Source organism: Mauremys mutica, chromosome 12 (genome assembly GCF_020497125.1).
Source record: "Mauremys mutica isolate MM-2020 ecotype Southern chromosome 12, ASM2049712v1, whole genome shotgun sequence".
NCBI lineage: Eukaryota > Metazoa > Chordata > Testudines > Geoemydidae > Mauremys > Mauremys mutica.
In genome coordinates this window covers 74,192,537-74,216,737 of record NC_059083.1, presented here as the reverse complement: position 1 = coordinate 74,216,737, position 24,201 = coordinate 74,192,537, and the positions used below count along the sequence as shown (strand labels likewise).

Here is a 24,201-nt window from a genome sequence, read left to right as displayed (position 1 = left end):
TCATCTTACGCAGGGGTTCCGTTCTGCAGTTAGTGCCTAAAGCGAAAACTGCATATAGTGAAACACTCATTGAGTTGAATGGCGGAATCGCCTGCACTACAGATGCAGTTTTTATACTGTTTTTATTTTTCCCCGTTTTTGCCAACCGTGCAAAGCTGAATTCGCGCATGTTAAATGCGCCTAAGATGCAACTTGCCTGTATTTAGCCTTGAGAGGCCCCATTTTTTCAGATTTCCACTGGAAACTGCTAGCCAGGTATTTTTTTGTTGAAGCGAAAGCGGAGCGTCTCCTACAGCCACAGGGCCCCTGAGCTGGGGGCTTTACAAAACCCACCACCTACAAACAACTCCCAACAAGAGCTGGCAACATACAGCTCCCTGGGATTCCAGCTCCGCTCGGGTCCACTGGCCGGATCAGGGCCTGTAGGAGAGGAGCTTTAGAAGGGTCCCCTGGAAACACATCCAGCCAAACCCGCCTTGCTCGCCGGGCCCTGTGCAGGGGCTGGGGCAGAGCCCGGCTCCCGGGGGCTGCGGCGGCCGCAGTGGCAGCTGGAGCCGCAGAGGGGCGGCAGAGGCCCGGGCCCGGCTCCCGGGGCGGAGGCCCAGGCCGGAAGCTGCGCCGGGGCTGCCGAGTCGCACATGGGCCCTGGTCGCTCCGGCCCCTCTCCCGGCAGAGCCGCCCGCCATGGCGGAGCGGATCGAGCAGCGCATCGAGGCCCGGCTGCCGGAGCTGGAGCAGCTGGAGCGGGTCGGGCTCTTCACGCGCAAAGAGATTAAGTGAGCGGGGCCGGGCCGGGGGGAGCGGGGCCGGGCCGCGGGCTGGTTTCGTAGAGTGTAAGGCCGAGAGGGAGAGAGATCCGTGAGCAGCGTGTGTATCGCAGGCCGTGAAATATCCTCCGGGACCCCTGGATTGAACCCGGTCAGTCTAGCGGGGCTACATACAAAACTGGCCTGTGCCACAGCGGAGGCCTCCGCGTTGCAGTGCCAGCCTAATAGCCAGCCCGCCTGCAATGGCAGGGAAAGGGGATTGATTAGGGGAAGGGGTGCCCAGGTTCCCAGCCGGCCCCGGGCTGCAGAGGAAGTCCCCTCTCCCCCCAGGGTCCCTGCCAATCTGACCCGGGGAGAGATTCCTTCCTAGCCTCAAACCTGGACATCAGTTGGCCCCCGAGCATGTGAGCAAGACACAGCAACCGGGCAGCTAAGATAGAGGTTTCTCCCTAGCACCTCACAGCATTGATCCATTGTCCCATCTCCGCTGTGGCCATCCTCTGAAGCTTCAGAGGAAGATTGACTGTTCTCCACCCTCACTTCTAATCACATATGACCAATTGTGCATTGGGGAAAACAAAAATTCCTTCCTGACTCCTCCAGACATGGTCTGAAGACCAGAAGTGTGAGATTTGATTTCAGTCATTGTCAAAACTGAACTTAAAACCTGCCCTGTAGAAAATGCCTGTGCTGCTGTACACTACAGCAATGTCAGTTTTTCGGGGATTAAGAATAATTAAAGAATACCTAGAAATGGAATTTTTACATTTCTCCAGGGCAGTCATTAAGAAGGCCTCAGCTCTAGAATACAAAATACAGAGGAGAGCTCTCCATAAGGAAGACTTTATCAATTACATTCAGGTACGTTTTATTAAGGGTTATTGGCTTAGTCAGGTCCTTTAATAATACTAACATTACATGAGGAAGCATGTGCTAGTGGTTAAAGCATAGGACTGGGAATTGAGTGTTCTGGTTTCTGTTCCTGACTTTGGCACAGACTTGTTTTGTGACCCTGGACAAGGCACCTAATTTTGCTGTGCATCAGCTTCCTTCTCCATTCAGAAATGTTGAGGCTTAGCTAAGACGCTCTCCTAAAGGTGCTAGAGAAATGCAATTTATTATTAATAATAAAGTGTGACCTATTTTGTGGTAAGAAGTGACAGAGAGTCCTGTGGCATCTTATAGACTAACAGACGTATTGAAGCATAAGCTTTTGTGGGTGAATACCTACTTTGTCAGACGCAGCTGATGCTTATGCTCCAATACGTCTGTTAGTCTATGAGGTGCCACAGAACTCTTTGTCGCTTTTTACAGATCCAGACTAACCTGGCTACCTCTCTGATACTATTTTGTGGTAGCATTTAACGTAATTAATTGAACTTTTGAACTACCTTAGGGTGCTTGAGAGTGTTTGAAATGTCACACCTGATATAAATAGTCCAACTGGAGTGCTGGCAACTTTTGTAGCTGCATAACTGACAAATGTTTGGCTCTAACTTGATAGCTACTCTGTCATGGATATCATTCTTATTGTCCACCTGATTAGCAATTTAATAGCTATAAAGGGTTTGACTCGGCGATTAATTTTTTTCTTGCAATTACGTTGTAATTATTTTCTCCACTTCCCCTAGTATGAAATTAATCTGTTGGAACTGATCAAGAAAAGAAGATCGGTAAGTTGATGAACTCCTTACAATGCAAAGTAGCATAAATCAAATGTTGACAGGGCAGGAAAATTAACTGTTATTTTTTCCCACCCCTCAGCGCATTGGATATTCATTTAAGAAGGATGAGATTGAGTATTCTATTGTGCAGCGAATACAGGGCCTCTTCAGGCGTGCCACAGAAAAATGGAAAGTAAGCACGTTTCCTTCTGTAGGGCCTGGCAGTATAAAACAACCTCTTGATGCAGTGTGACATAAGAGAATAAATACAAGCATAACTGCTAACAAGTATCTGTGACAATGCAGGAGAATATAAAAGAAAAGTTAAATGCATGTTTGTTCAGATGGTGGTAGTTTAGGGGTAATGCTCCAGTATCTGATACACAGCCTCTTGGAGGGACAATATTCTGCCCTGTGGACAGATAGACTCTATGATCTACTATGTCTTTCTCCTCTCTAGCTGCTGTAGTTCTTTATATTGCCATGTGGATTTGTCTGGCAAGGGCTGGAAACTTGGAGTAGTTTCAGGTGAAGGGTGTTTCCTTGAGTCATCCGGCAGTAATACCTCTTCAGGGTGATGAAGGAACTGTGCTGATGAGTTCTGTATGGCGCAGGCAGTTGATGAGGAAAGATGAGACTGTATTTTGGGATTGAGGGATGGCCTCCTTGAGGCCTCCTTGCAGGGATGCAGGGTGTTGCATGCATGGGTGGAAGGTGTGAAGGAAGGGAGAACCAGAAGCTGCAGAGTGATTGCTCTATTTCAGTCATAACAAAAGTACGCTCGATACTTTTCAAAATGCACATTCTAAAGATGTATTATTGCAGTGTTGTTTCTTCCTAGTTAATCCTATCTCCTTGCCTTTCCAACAGGATGATGTGCAGCTGTGGTTGTCGCATGTGGCTTTTTGCAAGAAATGGGTGGGTATTCAAAATGTTACTTTTCTGTAATTTTATAGAAGTAATGTCTTTAATGCTGAACAAATATGAGGAATGCCATTCCCAAAAGGCAGTCTTTTTCTGGGGAGGGAAGTTACTGAAAATAGTGGGGTTGGAATGGAAATGCCTTTTTCATCACAACTGTAGTGTGGCTGTCAATGCTCCTGAATGCATCTTTGTTGCAGATGTTCAGTTCAGTGCTAAAATGTTCACAACAGGTAAAAACTCAAGGAGTTCTCTTGTCTTTACAGAATAAAAAAATTCAGCTTAGCAAGGTGTTTTCTGCCATGCTAGCCATTCATCCGAACAAACCAGGTACAGTAAAATGCTTTTTAGTGTCTTGTGTTCAAATCAGCCAGTTTGGTTCATTTAGAAGAACAACGTAATATGCTAGTGTGACAAACTAGTGTCAATCCAACTAACTGGTCTTTGAGATCCCAGTTCAACTCCTTAACAATCCCTGTCTTGCATTTTGCACCTTGCTGCTCCTCTCAATGAGAGGGCTCTCAAGGAAGGCTCATGCTAGCAGATCAGGAAAAATGGTGTCTGTAGGGGACTTCAGGCCTCGAAGGCCCTTCCCCTAAGGAGAGCAGGGAACTACACAAATATCCCCAAAGTAGAACACTTTGAACGGACTAAGCTCCTCCTCACGCCCCCCTTGGGTTTAAAGTCATGTATTGTATTTCCTTGGTGGTACCTCCCAGAATTGCCTCTCTACTCCCATTAGTCTTGTAGCAGAGACTGAAACAGATCCATTTGTGTGTTCCATTGTAGCATTGTGGATTATGGCTGCCAAGTGGGAAATGGAGGAACGGTTCTCGTCTGAAAGCGCCAGGCACTTGTTCCTTCGTGCATTGCGCTTCCATCCAGAGTCTCCAAAACTGTATCAAGAAGTGAGTTTATGGTTCTGCTCCTGTGAATGGCTATGTTTGCTTGGATCCATCTTGCAAAGATTAGTTTCCCGTTGTCCTGGGAAGCGTGAGTAGATGATTGGTTTTGGACTTAAATTGGTAATATTTCATGACAGTTTGGCAAGACTGGCTTTAAACAAATCAGAGTAAAATCCTCACACCTACGGTTAGGAGAAATTCTGAGTTACACTTAAACTCCTGTTTCTAGGCATTGGGAGTTCTACAGGAAATAATTGTTCTGGGTTAGAGCTTGGGATCCAAACTGTCTACTTGGGAGAGTTGTTTTATCTTAACCAATGTAGTATAAATAGCCTACATTGCGATCAGGTTTGCTTTAGCCTATTTTGCCCTGTCCCCTCACATGCACTTGCTTAAAGCCTAGTTCTCCAGGAGTTTTACACTGCTGTAACTCCATTGACTTCAGCTGAGTTGCCTCTAACTTACAACAGTCTAAATGAGAAGAGAATCGGACCCTTAGCTCTCGTTTTCAAATCATTAGCTACAGGCGAAGCTTACTGGTTGAGAAAATGAGATTTGAGGAATGGCTTCTGTAGGGAGCCAGTTTAGAAGTCAATGAAGGTTCCTTGGTAAATGTGAATTCCAGAGAAGAGAAAGAACAGCTTTGTAATTACTTTACTGCAAGGTTGCTTAATCACAGGAAGCCTGCATTCCCTCCTCTGGCAAAACTCCCATTCAAGTCAATGGGAGTCTTGCCTGAGTGCGGAGTATGTCAGCTTCCTCTTCGTTAGTATCATAGTAGCTGGCACTGTGTTGTATCTAGCACTCTTGTTATTTATGTAGTAAGTGAGCTTTCACTGGCAGGAGCAACCATAAACACTGAGTACAAAACAAATCCCAAAGAGGGGCTTAAGGGGTGTGTTCCTGGAGCCTTTGGCAAAGATTAACTCCCACGAAAGTCAATGCTGATTGTGGGTCATGAGATTCCTATTACAGGAGATGCTGTTTCTAAAATGGAAAAAGGCTGGTGGTCGGTCATCTGATTTCAATGTACGTATGCTTGTTAATTGGATCTAGGGCTATACAGTGGTCCCTTGCTTAAAGTGCACACGTCGTAATCTGTATATGTAATGGACGGTGTCCCCCTCACATCTCAGCAAAGATGGAATAGCAGATGCTGCAGTGAACTGAAATACTACTAAGATGTAATTGTTTTTCAAAATGTTTTGCTAATGCAGTGTTATCACAAACAAAGCTAAATTACAGTTGCTTAAAATAAGTCAGCAAATGACATATTGTGATGCATTAATCGTATGTTTTTAAAATAGCTGCTTCATTGCTGTTTCTCAAAACTTAGTCATTCACAAGACTCCCAGACGTTGGTGGGAAGTTCTGACTTGCAAATCTTCACAAAGCTTGCTTTAGTAAATGTCTAGGAGTTTGTTTACGTGCACTATAAATATTTACCCCTCTCCTCCCTTCCCATTTTATTCTACCCATTGCCTGCAGTATTTCAGAATGGAGCTGATGCATGCTGAAAAGCAGAAAAAAGAAAAGAAAGAGTTTGAACAAGCCAAGATGGACTTGGTAGGACACTTGCAATTTCTGTTATTTAAAATGGATTGTTTTGTAGACAGGCAAATGCTCTTTAAGATAGAGGGGTTTAGAAGTATGTAGTATGGTAGAACCCCGTTTCTCTGACCCTCCATTATTTGGCTCTCTCCATAAACTGAACAACCAGTGCACACAGATCCAGAAGCGGGTGATCACTCCTGTTGCCACTAGATGGTGCTGCAGCCTTGCACTTTCCCGTTCTCCAGGTTATCGCAATTTTTGATTATCTGATCTAGCCCAAGTCCCAATTAGATCGGATAAATGAGGTTGTGCTGTAACTGCCTGCACTGCTAGAAGTGCACCTTTTAAATGTACTGTCTGAGATCTATAGCCATTTGGAGGAACCAATCTGTTCGTTCAATTATAACTTATGTTCTTGTGGATAGCAGACCTTTGGCTACAGGTTTGTGGTTAGATCACATGGTTTATACATTTATTTGACTTTCCTTAAGGGGACACAACAGTTGTTGGTAAAGGCTTTTTATTTTTGTTTGTTTTCTATACCCCCCTGTTTAAAAGTAACTACCGGTTTCTGATGAAGACTAGCTAAACTGGTTTCCTCTCTTTTGTAGTAGGGATTGATTTAATTCTAATCTGTCTCTATAAACTAGATGGGGATGTGTTGTGGTGGAGAAAAATTTCCATCACCAGTTCTAAATCTTTGCAGAGAATGGAAGTTCAAAAAGAAACAACTAACTTTAGAGAATTTTATCTCACATTTTAGGGCGAGTTCAGTTATTCTGAGGAGGTTCTTAATGGGGAAATGGCTCGAATAATCTACAGAAATGCTGTTGAGAAAATCAAAGGTAATTGAATGCTCCCCTTCCCCTCTTGTTTAATGGAAAAATGACCACATTGGAGTGAGTCTCTGGTATCTAGTGTGGCTAGTCCTGGCTTCATTGTATGCACGGAGATGTGGCCTCAGTTGGTAAAATTCACCCTGTCATGCACAAAACCTGAGCAGTATGGAGGTACTAAATGGGTAGCACTATATGGTAATTTATAGCCATTTTTCAGCCTGGCACCTTCTCCGGCTCACCTGCCTTTTGCCTGAAATAGCAGCCCTTGCCCTTCCACACCCCTTATGTTTGAGTTCACAATCACTAGATCTGCATAGACACAAGATCAGGCCCATAGTCATTTGTAAAAATAAAAAAATCTCTTCTGGATACAATAGTGATATTAATACAAATTGTAAAGCACGTCTCATTAACCTCTTCTCTCTTTCCCAAATGCTGTATTGTAAATCTGCTTTTTCCACTATGACCTCGCATAGTCATAAAAACCAAGCATAGAAATATTTTCAGGATCAAAAAGGATGTGACTCAATCTGCAGTCCTCACTCAAGCAAGAAGTGCCATTCCCCTCCAAAAGACTCCTGGTGACAGTATGGGTTGCAGGGTCATGGCCTTGCTTGTCCAAATGACTAATGTGAAACAGACAGTGAAAAATAAACAGATAAATAACATCTGGTCTGCCCTAATATATGCATTAGAATGATTACTTTTCAGTAGCTGGATAGATTTTACAATATTATCTTTACTTTCTTGGAAATATATGTAAAACCTTTGAAAACCAGCAAAGATGAAAGAAATGCCGTGTACTAGAGGAATGTAGTATCTTACTTGTCATTGAGTTTCTTTGCTCTCTTGATCTTAGGTGCTGAGTTCTACCTGTCCTTGCTTTCAATTGCAAAGCTCTTTGATTTTACACAAGACTTGCAAAAAGATATTCTTGAAAAGTAAGTTGATTTAAAAAAACAAACAAAAAAACCCACAAATGCCAGCGGGGTCCTAATTTCTGGCCAGTTGACAGTTTGGTGTCAGAGACACTGTACTGGATGTTGGATGTTAAGATCTAACAAAACTTCCTTTTTAAGAAAAAGACCACTTTTAGTGTCAAACAAATGAACTTTGGTACCCCAGGCAAGCCAACTTTCTGGAGGAGGTTATGTGTATTTATAATGCAAAATTGGCTTCACTTGAGATCATACTGATAAAATGTGGATAAAAAGCTCTTCTCCTCGGAGAATGACTTTTTACACTCAGGAGAACAATTTTCAGGAAATGTATAACTTCCTAGTTCACTTAGTTGCTTGTAATTGCGTATCTTAAGTTTTCCAATGCATTTCTTTTTCCAAAAGAGCTGTTTCTAAAGCTGACAGTCAAGTTCAAGCACTGTTGCAAAGAAACAGGCCAAAATTTTGCTTAACTGCCTCTTGTGGAAGGGTGAAACACTTTATCAATGAAATTTAATTCCTTGGAATTGTCCCCTTGCAGTAAAATGGCAATTGGCAACTCCATAATTGCACTCCTCTAGAATGAGCTTGAAGTAAGATGGCAGTTTGTACATGATGACCTCATAGACTGTGTGTGTTAGCTTGCAGGCCGAGCATGCTGATGATCCTCTTACATGGGACTACATGGCCCGTCGAGAGCTGGAGATGGGGTCCTTGCCATCCCCAGAATGTTCATCTAAGCAGATGAAAGCATCCGAGGTGGCCCAGAAGGAGGAGCGGTGCTGTGCAGTCTTTGAGGAAGCAGTGACAGCGCTCCCCACAGGTTAGAAAGTCTACTTCGATTTTAAAATTGGGTTTCTCAGTATTTTTGTATACTAGCACTTGTGAGAAATGTGCAATAAGGCTTCCTAAACTATCTTATAGCAGGGCCCCATATCTTAATAGAAAGCGAGTATCTTGGGGAAACCACCTCCTCCATATCCAATTCTATGGGCCATGTCCCTGCACACTTACAAACCTGCAACATCCTTGTAGCAAAGGCAGAAATTGCTTATCTGGAATAGCATACTGGAAAAGCATTTATTTTTCGCTTTTTTTGGAATGTGACTTAGTGAATGGGGAGAGTCTGAAGCTTGCAACCAGCCCGATCTCTGCAGCCAACTGTTTGGAAACCACTGAGAATAATCAGTTTTAAGCATCTGTCTGATGAAAACCCATAGGTCAGGTTTCTAAACCCTTTTGTAGTCCTCTGGACTCTGTCCACATCTTTCCTAAAGTGTGATGCCCAGAACTGGACACAGTACTCCAGCTGAGGCCTCACCAGTGCTGAAGAGATTGGGACAGTCACCTCCCATGTCTTACATATTTACTCTTGTTAATGTACTGCAGAACTACATCACGTTGTTGGCTCCTCTAATTTGTGATCCACTGTAACCCTCAGATCCTTTTCAGCATTACTACCACCTAGCCAGTTATTCCCCTCTTTGTAGCTGTGTATTTGATTTTTACTTCCTAAGTGTAGTACATGCACTTGTCTTCATTGAATTTCATCTTGTTGATTTCAGATCAATTCTTCAATTTGTCATGGTCATTTTGAATTCTAATCCCATCCTCCAGAGTGCTAGCAACCGATTCCGGTTTGGTGTCATCCACAGATTTTATAAGCATACTCTTCTTTCCATTATCCAAGTCATTAGTGAAAATGTTGACTAGTATCAGAGCCAGGACTGACCCCAGTAGATATGCCTTCCCAGTTTGACAGCGAACCATTGATAACTACTCTTTGAGTACAGTCTATCAATCAGTTGTGCACCCACCTTCTAGTCATTTCATCTAGACCACATTTCCCTAGTTTGCTTATGAGAATGTCACGTGGGATTGTCCAAAACCTTACTAAAATCAAGATATATCATTTCTGCTGCTTCCCCCTCCATTCGCTAGGTCAGTGACTCTGTCAAAGAAGGAAACTGGGTTGGTTTGGCATGATTTTTGTTCTTGACAAATCCACACTGGCTATTACTTATAACCTTATTTCCTGTAGGTGCTTACAAATTGATTGTTTAATAGTTTGTTCTAGTGCCTTTCCAGGTATTGAATTTAGGCTGACTGGTCTATAATTCCCTGGGTACTAGGAGCCATGGCCTACTGCTACTGTGCCTTTAGGTCCTGGAGGATAATCTCCAACCCGTGCATTTGTCCCACACTTGGCCTTCGTGCCAGGAACCACGTTTCATCCTCATTTTGGCCCCAGTTCAGCAAAACACTTAAGTACGTGCTTCAGTTCCATGGATTTAAATAGAAGTGAAGGATGCACTTAAAGTTAAGCATGTGCTAAAGTGCTGTTGTGAATGGGGATGGACTTAACCGTGTGATTAAATGCTTTACTGACTTGAGGCCCGAATGCTCTTCAGAGTAAAATTACAATTGGATTGAAGGCTATTTGCTAAGCATTAACATCTGTAGTTCATATTGCAGACAAGTTATTTTAAATATTCATTTGGCGTAATTATGGATGCATTATCTATAGTATTTATAATTGGAGTAGTGCTTGACATCTCTCCCTTCTCCCTCCACATGACAGGTGTCTGTGCTTTCCGCTATGGTTTTATTCAGTGTTTAACTGTCCCTTTCACTTTGCAGAGGCCATGTGGAAATGCTATGTCACTTTTTGCTTGGAGAGACTTAACAGGAAAACCAACAGTGAGGAATTGAGAAGGAAGGTAAGTGTTCATCATACATTGATAGTACCACAAGCTCCAGCTGTCACTGACTTCCATAGTCTGTCTTCGTGATATCTTTGTAAACTATGGTAGATTTCCATCAATTTGAAACACATAATGCAGCTCATGTGAGAACAATTGGCTAGTTATTTGGACCGATAGCTGTCATTAAGGATCAGTTGTTCTCCCTATTAGGCATCCTCCTTCAGGGCTGTTTAAATCAGTCTTCCCATTTGGTCACCTAGCTAAAAATTGGCATGCATGTACCCAGATGTGAATCGGTCTTGTTCTGTATGGGGTGGGAAAGCCTGAAACTGATTACACATTTTTGATTCAAGTAAATGACCAGAAGTTTGGGGCTTTCTTTGAGTTCCTGTAGTGGGGAGAGAAAAAACCATAATCATAAAACCTGAACTTATATGCAATGCGAGTTAGCAGCTTTTGCTTAAGTTTCTTTACGGATATTTTTATAAACAAAAGCTATATAAAAATAATGTTGAGTCTAACATAACCCAACAGCAAAGAATTTTTTAAATTTCATTATGTTTATAACAGTTTTCATCCAGGGATCTTAACTTTCCCTTCTAAAGTGGTTTAAGTATCCTCCCCATTCTACAGATGGAGAAACCGAGGCAGAGAGAGACTAGATCACACAGTGGGTCAGTGGAAGAACTGGAAATAGAACCCAGGTCTCCTGAGTCTCATTGCCTCAGCCTCTGGACCATGTTGCCATATCTGGTTCTTGTCCAGTCTCATTGCAGCATTCTCAAAAGAGATGGTGATCTTTAATATTCAGAAAAATGTAGTGGCCAGAACTGGGCACTGGAATCCTTGGCTCTCCTGTATTTCTAGGACTGCTCTGTGACCATGGCCTATTGCTTGATCTTTCTGTGGCTCAGTTAACCAGTCTGCTGGGTATAATACGTGCTGGCTTCCCACAGGGCAAAGGAAGCTTAAAGTTGGTCAAGTGCTGTGAGCTCCTTTGAATGAAAGGCGCTGTAGGAGCACAAACTTCTTAATATGCTGTACCAGCACTGCAAAATCGCACTTGCTTAGAGTGAGCATTATTTTGATGGGTAAATGAACAGTTTTTTCATTATCTGGATGAACAGACTTTAGTGCCTGGACTGCTGAATCTCCCACACAGCTCTTCTGTGCTTAAATCGGACTGGCTGAATTAAGAAAGCTGTTGCCTTAACTATTTCCCTTGCATTTGACTCTTTAAATTAGCTATTTATGGTTTGACCCTGCTCTTAAAACTGCAAGGGAGCTTTGCTATGTTTCTTGTGCAGTCAGTGTGCAAGGTACCTGTATGCATCTGTCTCTAAAAGAAAGATGGAACCTTAAGGCTGAGGAACTTGATGTCGCTCGTAAGCTGGAATTTACAAAGGAGGCTAAAGGGTTAGGCATCCATCTTCCATTGAATTTCAGTGGGATTTGGGCTCCTTAGAAAGCCCCAGCCTTGAAAACGTAAGCTGGATTTTGGTAGACTCGGGCATGTACAGCAGCAAAGCTTATTCTCTTTCTCTTTCAGAGGCTGGAAAGGACTCTGTGTGTGTTCAGCAGAGCCCAGGAGTCCACCTTGCTGCCAGAGACTTTATACAAACAGTGGGTAAGGATATATGCAGGAAACTAGATTGAGGCCCTGATTCTGAATTGCTTGCACTCCCAAAATTGCCATTCAAGTAAATAGGAGCTTTGGATGTCTAGGAATGTCAGATCAGGGTCTAATTTCTTGATAAACTATGTGGACCTGTCTTGTTGATTAACTTCAACTGCTGTTTCAGCTTCACCTGTTACTGGAGGTTGGCCTTTCTGAGAAGGCCACAGAGGTAGCTGCAGCTGCAACCAAACGGTTCAGCCAGTCGGTGGAAATGTGGCACACGAGACTGCAGGTGCTAATCAAACTGAACAGCAGCGATGTGGCCCAGTGTTTTGAGGAAGCTGTGAGACAAGTGAAATCTAAGGTCTGTGACCATTTTAATCTGTTGCACAATACTCTATGACAAGAACTTCTGACTTGTGGCTTTATATTTACTTAAAATTGTAAAGCCCCAAACCCGTCTTTAAAATAAATATATATGGGCTCACCAGTCAAAATACACAATCCTGGTGCTAGGTTCCATGTTCTTTTAGTGGCCAACTGGCATTCCCTGTGTCCGCCTTGGAGAGGCACGCATGTGTTCTTGCATCCCAGCATACCAGCTTTGCATGGCTGGATAGCTGCCCCCAATGTGCTGGGAGAGGGAGGGGGATGGAGTTGAGAGCTTTGATCAGCTGGCTGGGCATTTCCCTCACCTGAACTGAACTCCAGGAGGTGGAGGACACAGGAAGGGTGTATATTTCCCCCTTCTGCTGCCTTTGGACTTATCTGTCTGGTGGTACAAAAGGACCCACTCAAAGCATGATGTCTAGCAGCTGTTAAACCAGGCAACATTTTCCACCTAGAGAGGAAGATTATGGAGGCGTGTAATCTGTAGTTGCTGTTTGTGCATGGGGACTAGTCCTTTGTTCATCACAGCCCATTTTGATGGGTGATTTTGCATCCAGATGTACAGCATCTAGGTTAGAACATGGGTGGATGTTGGCTGGAAATGTTTGTATAAATTGTTTTTAAACTCTCTGGTGACTGTTGCATTTTTATGTAAATCAGGCTGAGGCTTGGCCCTGAGCTTTCACTACTTCCTTTTCTTTTATAGGGCTGTTTACCGTTGTGGACTCTATGGGTGGAATGGAGTGAAGGAGCAAACAGCAAGGAAGACACACAAGCCCTCTACCAGGTATTTGGCTGAGGAAAATATAATTCCTCTTACTGTGTGAAATGAACTAGAAAGTCAATAATGGCCATGAGATACTGGGACAGTACGTGGGGCATGCTTAACAAGTGTTTTCTACAGGCAGTCCTTGTCTCAGGCTTTGATCACCAGTCTGAATGCAGTGCTGGTGAAACATTTGGGGAAAATGCCATAGGCTCTAAGGGTATGTTTATGCAGCCCGTGACCGTGAACTTTCCAGCTTGGCTCGACAGGCTAGTGCTCTAAAAGTAGCTGTGGAGAAAGCGCTTTCAAGTTGTGGCTCTGAAGCTTAGGGAGAGGGGTGGGCTTCAGACCCCCAGCTCCAGCCTGAGCCACAACATCTACACCTCTGTTTTTAGCACAGTAAATCACGGCAGTCTGCCAACCCGGGCTGTGTAGACGTAATCTAAAGTGTCATTGAAAATCAGTTAGACCAGGCCTGCACAACTCGTAAGGCGGCGAGGGCCAGATTACTCCAAAGAAAACAGCTGAGGGCCGAAACCCCCCGGCCCCGCTGAAACACCCCCCCAGCCCTCCCAAAACACATCCCCTGCCCCAATGCTGCCCAGCCCTGTGGAAACAACCCCTCCTCCTCCCTAAGTATAAAGCCTCACTGCCACTGCCCGCCCGCTCCTCTTGTCATCCCCCCATGAAATAAGGGGAGGGGAAAAGGACAGTTTGAAGGGATTTTCTGGGCTATGCACTAAGAGGAGGGGAAAGGGGGGCAGTGTGAAGGGATTGGATGTGACTGTCCAACACACAAACACAGGGGCTGCAGAGAGCCTGGGGGGGAATGGGGGACGGACAGTGTGATGGGGCCAGGGAGGGGGAAGGTCCCTGGACCAGAGAAGGGGGCAACAGTTGGAGCAGTGCAGGTGCAAAACACTCACTCACTCACTCACTCCCTCCCCTGGGGATTTCCTGGCTGCCCACAGACAGTTCAACCCACCCCACCCTGATCACTATGGAGGCCGTCCTGGAACCAACCAGCGCAGTAGCTGCCCCGCCCCCAACTGAAAGAGGGGTTGGGGGGGGTCTCTGCCGAGTCCCCCCCCTCCCCTCCCCCCCCCCCCCCCCCGAGCTGTGACTTGAGCCCAGGCCGGGTGCCCCTCCCCTCGCTCGGCACTTACTGGCTCTGCCTCGTGCCCAGCGCTTCCCACCTCAGCGGGCCCCGGAAGTGATGCACCCACTGTGCGCCAGGCTGGGGGAGGGGGAGATGGAGACACGTGTGGTTCTGGCCGTTTGGGCAGTTGGAGCACGGCGTGTGTGGGGCTGTGAGGTGGGGCCCCCGCGAACCCAGCAGCCCCACCCCGCTGCTTGCCCACGGGCCGCACAGTGAGCCCACATGGGCCGCGTGTTGTGCAGGCCTGAGTTAGACTATGAAGCATAAGTCACTTCTGAAAAGGGGGCTTAGGTTCCTAAGTCATTTTAAAAAGTTTACCCCAATAATATCTGTGTGGCTTTCGATTTGTGTCCTATTTTCAACTGTCAGTTTGTAAAATACTCTCTTGCACACCGAACCTGCCTTATGAAAGCATGAATACGGTACCAGAAAATTAGAGAAAAACATTTTGGTTCTAATCCCAACAGAGACCTCCCTGAGTAGCCTTGGACAAAATACTTCACCTCTCCTGTCTCAATTTCTCTACTTGTAATGTAAAATACTTGCTTCTTATGGGATGTTTGAGAATTAATTTGTCTGTAGAGCATTTTGAGATCTTCCAGATGAGAAGTGCTATGGAAGTGTAAAGTATTAACTCTTTAAACTGACTTGAATATTGGAAAGGAAGAAATTTTAGCTCTAATTTAAGTGTAGAGGTTTGTAGTTGAAAAATATTGGGTTTGCTGCATCTGCCATTTTTCAGCTACAGTTTAGGATACTCTTTTTCCAATACTTGAAATTCAGCCTCTTTCTCAGGAGACAGATATTTGATGCCAATATATTTGGAAATGGAGACAAGGAATTATTTGGTATAGTTCTCTGTAGTTACCTTGTAACTGTAGCAAAGATCCTGTGTGTTTAACTTGCAGAGATCCTTATTTGTCATTGACCCAGCTGACTCAGTAACCATGAAAGAGAAGTACCTTGATTGGGCCTACAGAGATGGCGGTTATAAGAAAGCAAAGAAAGTCTTTACCAGGTGAAAAATAAAAATCTGAAATCTGGTCTTTCTAACATATGTTTGGAGGAGATCTGAAGTCTGAAATTCTTAATGCTTTCATTTTAGCCTGCATGAAAGTCGCCCATTTTCACTCGAGTTCTTCAGGAAAATGATCGAAATAGAGAAGGAGCAAGTAAGTGTTACATGTCAAGTTAGTATTGTATTTTGTAAGACGTGTTACAGCTTTGGAGTTGAATAGGAAGGGGTAATTGTCTGCGTACAAAGTAATTAGGTTGCAGTCATCTCCATATTTGTCTTCTAAAGTGGATCCACACCATTAAATATAAAACCATGTATCATGTGGTAGCTAGTCTTCAAACTTCTGAGCTGTGTGTGTGTGTAACAGTGTAATTAAAGTATCTAATAATGCAGCAGCTTGGTTTGTTCCTGTATACAATCAATCAGTGGTCTTTAAACTCTTCCTTTCTTAGGAATCCTGCAAGATGCTTAATCTGAGAGAATACTATGAACGGGCCCTGAGAGAGTTTGGTTCTACAGATTCTGGTATGGAGGCTTTTTTGTTCAGTGTCTATGTTTCCATCAAGCTAAGAAAAGTAGGGTGATCTTCCTGCCCATATGTCTGCTAACCCGCATAGTGCAGCTTGCTGATGCTGTGCCTTTAATAGGGATGGCAGTCTAGTGATCTTGTTTCATAGAGCTTTTAGTCTGATTCCAACAAATACTCCTGTGGATAGTCCCACTGAAATCAGCAGGATTACTTGTGAGAGTCAGGGCTTGTGGGGTTTGTTGACATTGGCTGGCCTAGGGTGAAGCAGCTATCTGTAACTCACTAGTTTTTGTAAAAAGTACAAATCAGGCGTGTGTAATCGTATTCCTTTGCACAACATCCCTTTGAGGGATGGTGTGCGTATAGCTTAAGCATGTCTCTGTCGCAGCTGGGAAGAAAACCCAGCTCTCTGGGCTATAACTCCTAGGCAAAGCTTCCTCTGTAAAAGGAATCAAACAGTTGGACTTCACTATATTCACATATGTAACATTTTAATGTGGAGAGCCTCTATGTTAGAGGGCATGTGTGTGTTATCACAGCCAGATCAGAACATAACTAGATTTTTTTTTTTCGTTAAAAGATGTCTGGCTAGATTACATCAAAGAGGAGCTAAGCCATCCCCAAGGCAAACCAGTAAACTGCGGGAACATTCACTGGAGAGCTATGAAGATGCTAGAGGGAGAGCTAGTGGAAAAATTTGTTTCCAAATACACTTTGCTGCAAACTGGACATTTGTGAAAAATGCAGATTACGTTGAACTTGCAAACATTTCTGACAGACAATATTGAAGCGCAGAATTTCCGGAGTTAGTTGGTTGTCCACATTTTTGTACAAGATTCTGAAAATAAATATGTTCAGGAACACATCCTACTACGTACGCTATGTTTAAGTATGTTGGAATTCATCTGTGGTCCTACCACACAGCTGCTACTAGTGTTCCGTGTCTCAGTGTGGTGTGGGTACAAATCCACAGTTGAAGAAGAGGAAAAGCTTGTCACAAAGCAAGTGAAGGCATCTATCGTATTCGTAACTGAGAACTTCTGAGAGCAAACACTCCCAACAGTCTACGCTATCTGGTGCAGTAAATAGCCACTATACATCAGATTTCATACATTTAAAAGTTTATATTAAAACTAAAATTGATGCAAAGAAATTTAATTTCAGTAGAAATTGAAGCTTGGGTATCAGGCCCATATAGAGCAATGCAAAATGGAACAGAAAGCGACAGTAACTGAAAGCAAAGGGAACAACTATCAAAGTGAGGTTTGGGGATAGAGGTAATTTGAGTATTTGCATGTAGTGAACCTTGCCTCTTTCCAACATAACAGGCAGTCATTTAATTTACTAAATTGTAACTTATTGCAATACAGTTTTTCATGATTTTATATTTAAATAACTCTCTCAATATGGCCAATTTAAACTCTTTCCATAAACTTAAAAAAAGAAAAAAAAATCCATTGTCCTGTGTAAACTTTTAGAAGCTATTTTTCCGCTCTTCTTATTTTGCTCTTTACTGCTGACAAAACCATCTTACTCCTGTGTTTTCTGATGAAGATGAAATATAATATAAAATGCAGGACAAAGGTCTGTTTACTTCCTTGTCCAAACGAGCATCAATGCTCTAGCTGTAGGGGTAATGTTTGCTTGTTAATATTGGACATGCAAATTTACATATTTTGGGGATCTCCAAAATGTGGGGGCTTTTTTTTCTAGTTTCTTGGCAGCAAAATCCCCCGTAGTTTTCTTCTTTTAATTTTTGTTGGGTTTTGTGGATGTGGCTTGTTTTTTGTTTAAATCAGTTGCTACTCTTCCCCACCCCACTGCCCTTGCACTAAATACAATTGTAAATGGCCAGTTCTGAGAATCAAAAATGTCAAATGGAGAGCTGAGCTGGGATCGGGGTTCTTATGATCCATCCCTTCAGTGTGGCAGCTGAGCATTCTCATCTATATTTGTATCCACTTGCTCACAAAAACCGCACTAAAACAACACCCGTCTCATAGTTTCTGCAGAGAATGGTGACTCTTGCTTACAAAACCATGTTTCCTCACCAAGCTGAGTAATGAACAATACAGTACCAAATCAACATGGAAAAACGTACATTCAAAAAGGTGGATGCAGAATGGCATTTTTGGGTGCATGAGATTATCTAAGGTCTTTGAACTGGTGAAGATGCAGAGTATCTTCAGACTCTTCCCCTCCCTCCCCCCATTGAATGTAAGTGAAGTATGACATGGGACAGAGAAGGTACATGCTATAGATGGACAGCAAATGATGGCACGCACACACAATGTTTATCCTGAGCACTGTAGAACACCATGAATATACAATATACTTGGCATAACGTCCATTATTAAGTCATTTCTAAATGGTCACATGAAAAATCAAATGGTTTAGGCTTATGTTTTGCACGCTTCTGGGGCGTGTGACCAAAATCCTCTGCCCTCTGATGTATTTTACTTTCCGCCCCCTGCTCAGAAGCAGCAAGACATTGTCAGATTTGAACAAAGTGCCTTGTGGTGTTACTGTGGCTGCCCTGCTAAGTGAGTGAGGTGAGAAGCTGTGCCCCAAATCTGTCAGTGCATTTGTTGGCTTCTGCCTTTAGGCATGATCCTGTGCCCATTAGCGTCTCTGGGAATCTTCCCAATGGTTTCTCTGGGTACTGGAGCCAGGCCCCCTGGCTGAGGGTTTAACGGCATGCATCCTAATTTGGGGGGCAGGGACGTGATCTGGCTGCAGAACTAGTAATATTTTGCAAGAGTGGAAACTGCTTCCAGTTACAAAGTTATGAGGCCAAACACTTGTACCCCATTGTGCTATGAGCCCTGGATCCTTTGTTTCTGTGTTTCTGTAGAGGCCAAGGCACAGAATGAAGAGGGCAGGGGTGGTTTTCTGGTGGCGCTGAATCCTTACAGTGGATGAAGGTTGCTTCTGTTTCATGCTGCCTGTTGCCCTCGTTTGCCCCACCCCAAGTAGATATCAAGTTTAATTTTAAAATGGAACATAAAACGTCACATTATAGAACAAGTATTTTCTGGAAATTTACTAATTGTAGTGCCCAAGAACTATAAAACAATGTTTTCTAATGGTAGAGGGAGCATCCTGGACACTGATGAGCAATAAAGAATTGCTTGAAAAGAGTTTGCTAAGCATTACAGACTGCTCTGATGTTGCATTTGACTTGCTACCTATGATTGATTTCCCCCCCCCCCCCCCCCCCCCGAAAATGATAAACTGCTTGTAGAGCAGGGGTGGGCAAACTTTTTGGCCCGAGGGCCACATCTGGGAACAGAAATTGTATGGTGGGCCATGAATGCTCAGAAAACGGGGGTTGGGGTGTGGGAGGGGGTGAGGGCTCCAGGGTGGGGCCAGAAATAAGGAGTTCAGGGTGCGGGAGGGGGCACCAGGCTGGGGGGAGTAGGGTATGGGGGAGTGAGGGCTCTGGGGTGGAGCTGGGGATGAGTTTGGGGTGTAGGAGGTGGCTCTGGGCTGGGACCAAGGGGTTTGGAGGGTGGGAGGGGGAGCAGGGCTGGGGCAGGGGGTTCGGGCTCGGAGAGAGGCTCAGGGTGGCGCTTACCTCCAGCGGCTCCCGGAAGCAGCGGCCATGTCCCCACTCCGGCTCCTCCGCGGAGCTGTGGCCAGGCGGCTCTGTGTGCTGCCCCGTCTGCAGGCGCTGCCCCTGGAGCTTCAGGGGTGGCGCTTGCGGTGGGGGCAGTGTGCACAGTGGTACTCCTGGGCTGTCCCTACACATAGGAGCCGGAGTGGAGCCATGCCACTGCTTTTGGAAACAGCAGGGAGCGGCCCTCGACCCTGCTCCCTGGCTGGAGCACCGGTGCAGGGCAAGCCCCAGACTCCGCTCCCCAGCAGAGCTTGAGGGCTGACTTAAAATGGGTTAAGCCCACGTACTGTAGTTTGTCCACCCATGTTGTAGGGAGATTCTTCAGAATCTAGTAGACTAACAATTTTTTTCATTTTAGGAACAGATCTACTGAAAGCCACTTTAACCATTCCTTACTTTTTAATTTAAATTATTTTGATTGTTAATTCCTGGTGCTGTTTTTTCCAGCTGTGCTCTTAAAGCATAATTTTCACGATGCAGTCCAAGTTCTGAGTCTCTCAAGACTGAATTTTGATGTCTCAACCTTTGATTTTCTTGGGTAACATTAGCTAATTGCTGTGTTAACAGTAAGTTTTCTTCCATTAAGTTGCCTCTTTCGACTGCATGCCTTGAAATGTTTTCCTGGTTCCTAGAAAGCGACATTAGAAGTGCTCCTAAAACGAACGCAACTAAAAGTATCAGGACTAGGATGCAGATGAGCATTCTGTTTTTTTCTTCCAGTTCTTGGTCTCTTGAGGCACCACAAAATAAGGCAGCAGGATTAGCTTTCTCCAACCAGTAATTCATTCTCGTCAGCTGCCTGTAAGATAGGATTCAGTGTTTATGGCACTCTGCTACACTAAAGTGTTTCTAATTTTACAGGAAACCCTACAATTAAAGAATCTACAAACCATCACTCACATAAAATCAGTTACAAACAAATGTTTCAATAGAGTAGCCTGTTTGGAGCACAGATGCATCCAAATCTTGTCATGTCTTCCTTTGTAACATGTCCGAGAGACGTGCTTTTCTCTCTGGGCCAGCCCCCTACTCCTCCTGCTTTGTTTTGTGAGTGTGCTGTTTGTGTTTTTTGTTTTACAGCTGCTGCCTCTGTGGCACCCCTCACACGCACATAGCACCCCTGCCTCCAGTTCATTTAAAATCCACCTGCCTACCCATTTATACCATATCACCCTCCTCTGAATCCCTCTACCTGCTTCCTCTTTTCCACTATATTAAGTTTGTTTTATTCTTCATTAAACATTTAAAAAGCCGTCTGCCACTTTTGAAAATGGGATGAAGGCATCAGAGTTGGGGAGGGAGTGTTGCCCAATAGATAGAGAACTGGACTGGAGTCAAATTTGAGTTTTATTTCCTCCTCTGCCGCTGGCCTGCTGAGTGACCTGGGGCAAGACACTTTACCTCTCGGTACCTCCATTTCCCCTTCTGTAAAATGGGGATGGGATAATACTGACCCGTGTAAAGCACACTCAGATCTACTGATGAAAAGCACTGGCATTAGTCACTTATGTGCTTTGAAAATTTTACCCTCCTTCCTTTTTTTTTTTAAAGCCCATTAGCTGCAACAATGACAGTCCTGACCTCCAGCCTTAGTGCTTGCTGCCTTAGCACCCTTTTCTGCCTGGCATGCCCTCCCTGATCTAGTCTGTAAAGCCACTTCCCTCTCCTTTGAATCCTTCAAGGTGCCCTCCAACTAGTCATGGCTAGAGAGAAAGACAGTGGAGATTGCTGAAGTTGTGCATGCAGCTGGCACTTTTAAAAACAAGGTTGGATGTTTTTTCTAAAAATTGCGCTCTAAGATTTTTTCCCATGTGCTCTCTGTTTGTTAGATCTGGCCTTAAACTGGAGCCATTACGCAGTACCGTAATACAAATAGAATAGAACCAATAGTGCAAACCAACTTTTATAATAGGTCACTTCTGCTAACCTCTGGTGCAGCTTCTGCCATTCCTGGAGAAAAGGTCCAGAGTATTCTAGTGTAGACAAGGCCTGTGACTGTGCATCCTTTGGGGCAGGAACTGTGGCTTGCACAAGGATGAAAAGCATTGGTGCTTGGCTGCTAATAACATCTATTTCTGTCTGAAAGGGCCTTGCCTTAGACATGAAATAGCAAGACTTTAGTTGTCATGTGATTTTTAAACCAAATTTGATTTGACACAGTTTAAGGTTTGTTTGTTTCTTACAGTAATTTCAATCTTGGCTGCTGCACAGTGCACAAAACAATATCTAAGACCTACTGGCCCAGAATTTTTTCCTTTTTATTTTTTGTATTTAAAGATGATTGCAGTCAGGCAAGGCTAAGGCTGAACAGCGAGAAGACAACCCCAGTGCAAATAAAATCACTTTTCCCTGTCCCATGGCTTATTTTAGCATTAATGAATGACCTTGTTTTCAGAAAGCAGTAATTGGTCTCCAGAGTGTAAACAGCAGAATAAAGAAACCTAAAACTGAAACCACCACTGCCAGGATCCATCTTGGGTTTTCCAACACAGCTATTTCCCTGTTGTCTCACCTTTCTCTTGTACAACACACAAATTCTTCATTATCTGTTTCTGTCTTATATTTACTGGGCCAAATTTACCAATGATAACAGAGATGTAGGTATTTAAGTGTGATTTCCATCAGCTTGGTATTCAATCGGTGTGTAACATGGGCAGGGCTGCTGGAAATCTTTATTTTACATATTGGCAAAAGTTTTTTTCCCTTGGTGTGTAAATTACTTATTTTGCAGACCATAGGGATATAGGAGGAAAAGTAACCAATGAGGGTGTAAAATAACACTCCTCTTTGCCTGTCTTTCTGCTCCTAGCTTGCACTCCTTACCATGTTCCACACATTTTGGATACATTCTGCACGCCAAGGTGGTGGAAGTTACACTGCTTTACCAGTTGCATGCATTTTTAACCAATTTACACCCATGTGTTGTCCTAGCTGAATTATCCCTAAAGACTTCCAGTTGCATCCCTTGGTCAGTGTTTAGTCTTGACCAGAGCATGGTGCAGATCTACTGTTAGTGTATGATCAGTAACCATTTAGGGACGGTTTATAGGCAGCAGAAAGTAGATACAGCTTCATCTCACCAGGAACTTACCACTCAGGCTCAATTTCCACTTCACAGAGAGGGAGTGGGAGGAATTTTTCTGAGCTGGAGGTCACTCTCACCGTGGATGTTTCCTGTGACAGCAGCAACAGGTGCAACTGCAAATTAAATGTATTACGTTCGAGAGGTTTTTATGTTCAGGTGCTGTGCTGCTTCATGGACAAGTGTGGCTTCCCCAGGCAAATAAACCAGGTGCTCACAGGATCCGGTAGGTAAGAAAAAGGAGCAGATCTCTCCCTTTCCTTCAGAGGAGTGGCTCAAACAGAGAAGTTTACTCTTGGCCACTAATTAAAGGGACAGTACAGATATCTCTTAAGAGTTACTAGCAGTTACATACAGTACTGGCTGAAAGGCTAGTGGGGTAGAATGTGAAACTGGGCTGTCAGCTCTAGAGAGCAGCATAGGTGCTGGAACTGGGGGTGCTGCTGCACCCCCTGGCTTGAAGTGGTTTCCATTATATACAGAGTTTACAATTGGGTTCAGTGGCTCTTAGTACCCCCACTATAAAAATTGTTCCAGAACCCCTGGAGAGCAGTGAGATGCTGCCCCTTTATAAGGGAAGAAGGGAAAAGAGCAGGGCCACCTCACTCTCCCCAGAAGAGCTAGTGCCCCGAAGAAGGACCCCAGCACAATGGCAATCAGCATGAGAAGCTCTCCTATGCCCCAGTAATGACAGTGCATTGACAGAGCCCCTCAGTATACGCAGACTAGCCCACAGATGTTTCTCTTGCATGGGGAGGCAGTGTGGGCTAATAGACAGACCACAGAAGACCTGGGGTTGATTTCCTGCTCTGCTGCTGGATGACCTTGGACAAGTCACTTCCCCTCTTTGTGTCTCTGTAAAATGGGGATAAAGGCTCTAAACTCCATAAAGTGCTTTGAGCTGCAAAGTAAAGAGCTAGGTGTCAGCATTATCAGGCTAAAGAACAGGGGCAGTAGTTACCCAAGCCCTACCCTTGTACTACAGTAACCGGAGCAGACTGAGTGAGCTCTTGGGAAAACTCTCCTTCCTACGTCACACCAACCCATGATAAGGGCATCTGCCCCATGCACACCTTTCCCCTGGCCATGTCAACTGGCCATGCAGCTAGCAGCCACAGCTCAGGAAGCCATGACTATGATGTAGTGAAGTGGGTCCTACAGTGCTGGAAAGGAAAACTCCCTAGATAAACTTGAAACTCTCCTGTTGATTAAAAATAAAATCTTTCATTTCCTTATGGGAAAACCATTACCTCGGTCTCCTAATCCCGTGGTTGCTGTTGTCAGTATAAGCAAACTAACATTTGCTGTGCCCGAAGATTCAGCTTTTGAAGTCTTGTGTTCTTGGCATCAGAGTGGCACTGAGACCAGCCTGCCCCATTATAATCCAGGGCGCCCGTCTTTCGCCATTGAAACACTATGTCCAGGTGGAACATTATTAGTATGGAGACAATCCACTATTTGCTCAAGGCTGACCTGGTGCTGAGGGCTGCAGGAGGCAGAAAGGACAGAGAGGCCACGCCTGCCTTGCAGAAGGTAGGAATGAAAAACCAACTTCTTTTATGACAGCGATGGGGGTGTGGGTCTTAAGAAACAGGGGTAGCTGCTGTGGTGCAAAGGAAAAACAAAGGCCTGCACGTGAGGTTACCGACAGACTTACTGCCAACAACCAGTGGCTGTCAACATCCCCGTGCAATGGGGCGGGGCGGGGCGGCGCTTCCACACCCCCG

General features: G+C 44.4%; 2 protein-coding genes and 1 long non-coding RNA gene across 8 annotated transcripts in view; 2 read left to right on the top strand and 1 right to left on the bottom strand.

Annotated features, from left to right (window-relative positions):
* Nucleotides 1–590: 590 nt before the first annotated feature.
* Nucleotides 591–17,210, top strand: UTP6 (UTP6 small subunit processome component). Of its 2 annotated transcripts, none has more exons than XM_044981917.1 (19): nt 591–776; nt 1,544–1,628; nt 2,399–2,440; nt 2,532–2,624; nt 3,302–3,349; nt 3,619–3,682; nt 4,142–4,260; nt 5,746–5,823; nt 6,575–6,656; nt 7,510–7,591; nt 8,230–8,411; nt 10,229–10,308; nt 11,843–11,920; nt 12,096–12,263; nt 13,008–13,088; nt 15,135–15,244; nt 15,332–15,398; nt 15,697–15,769; nt 16,354–17,210. In XM_044981917.1, exons 1-19 carry the CDS (start codon nt 685–687, stop codon nt 16,509–16,511), a joined length of 1,782 nt encoding a protein of 593 aa, XP_044837852.1. In that variant the 5' UTR covers nt 591–684; the 3' UTR covers nt 16,512–17,210. The 2 variants fall into 2 exon arrangements, with proteins under 2 accessions (XP_044837852.1, XP_044837851.1); XM_044981916.1 differs by having other exon boundaries at nt 596–776; nt 12,096–12,275; nt 16,354–17,208.
* Nucleotides 17,211–19,702: 2,492 nt separating this feature from the next.
* On the bottom strand, nt 19,703–24,201 carry LOC123346219. Its single transcript, XR_006572948.1, has 3 exons — nt 23,725–24,201; nt 22,484–22,590; nt 19,703–20,191 (listed from the first exon to the last, which is right to left on the bottom strand). It is a non-coding gene; the product is annotated as an uncharacterized LOC123346219 (long non-coding RNA).
* COPRS (coordinator of PRMT5 and differentiation stimulator) overlaps nt 23,731–24,201 on the top strand; it is a 74,297-nt gene continuing 73,826 nt past the window's right edge. For all 5 annotated transcript variants that reach the window (XM_044983493.1, XR_006572944.1, XR_006572942.1 and 2 more), the window contains exon 1: nt 23,731–24,007. In XM_044983493.1, the coding sequence (XP_044839428.1) occupies nt 23,891–24,007 (117 nt within the window). In that variant the 5' untranslated portion in view covers nt 23,731–23,890. The remainder of the gene's footprint in view (nt 24,008–24,201) is intronic.

What these genes read in the sequence shown, in the direction of transcription:
- UTP6 (XM_044981916.1), top strand. Translation starts at nt 685, where the DNA reads ATGGCGGAGCGGATCGAGCAGCGCATCGAGGCCCGGCTGCCGGAGCTG. An exon ending in GTGCCACAGAAAAATGGAAA is followed by an intron (nt 2,625 to 3,301) that starts GTAAGCACGTTT and finishes CCTTTCCAACAG; the next exon opens with GATGATGTGCAGCTGTGGTT. An exon ending in CAAAAAGATATTCTTGAAAA is followed by an intron (nt 7,592 to 8,229) that starts GTAAGTTGATTT and finishes TGTGTGTGTTAG; the next exon opens with CTTGCAGGCCGAGCATGCTG.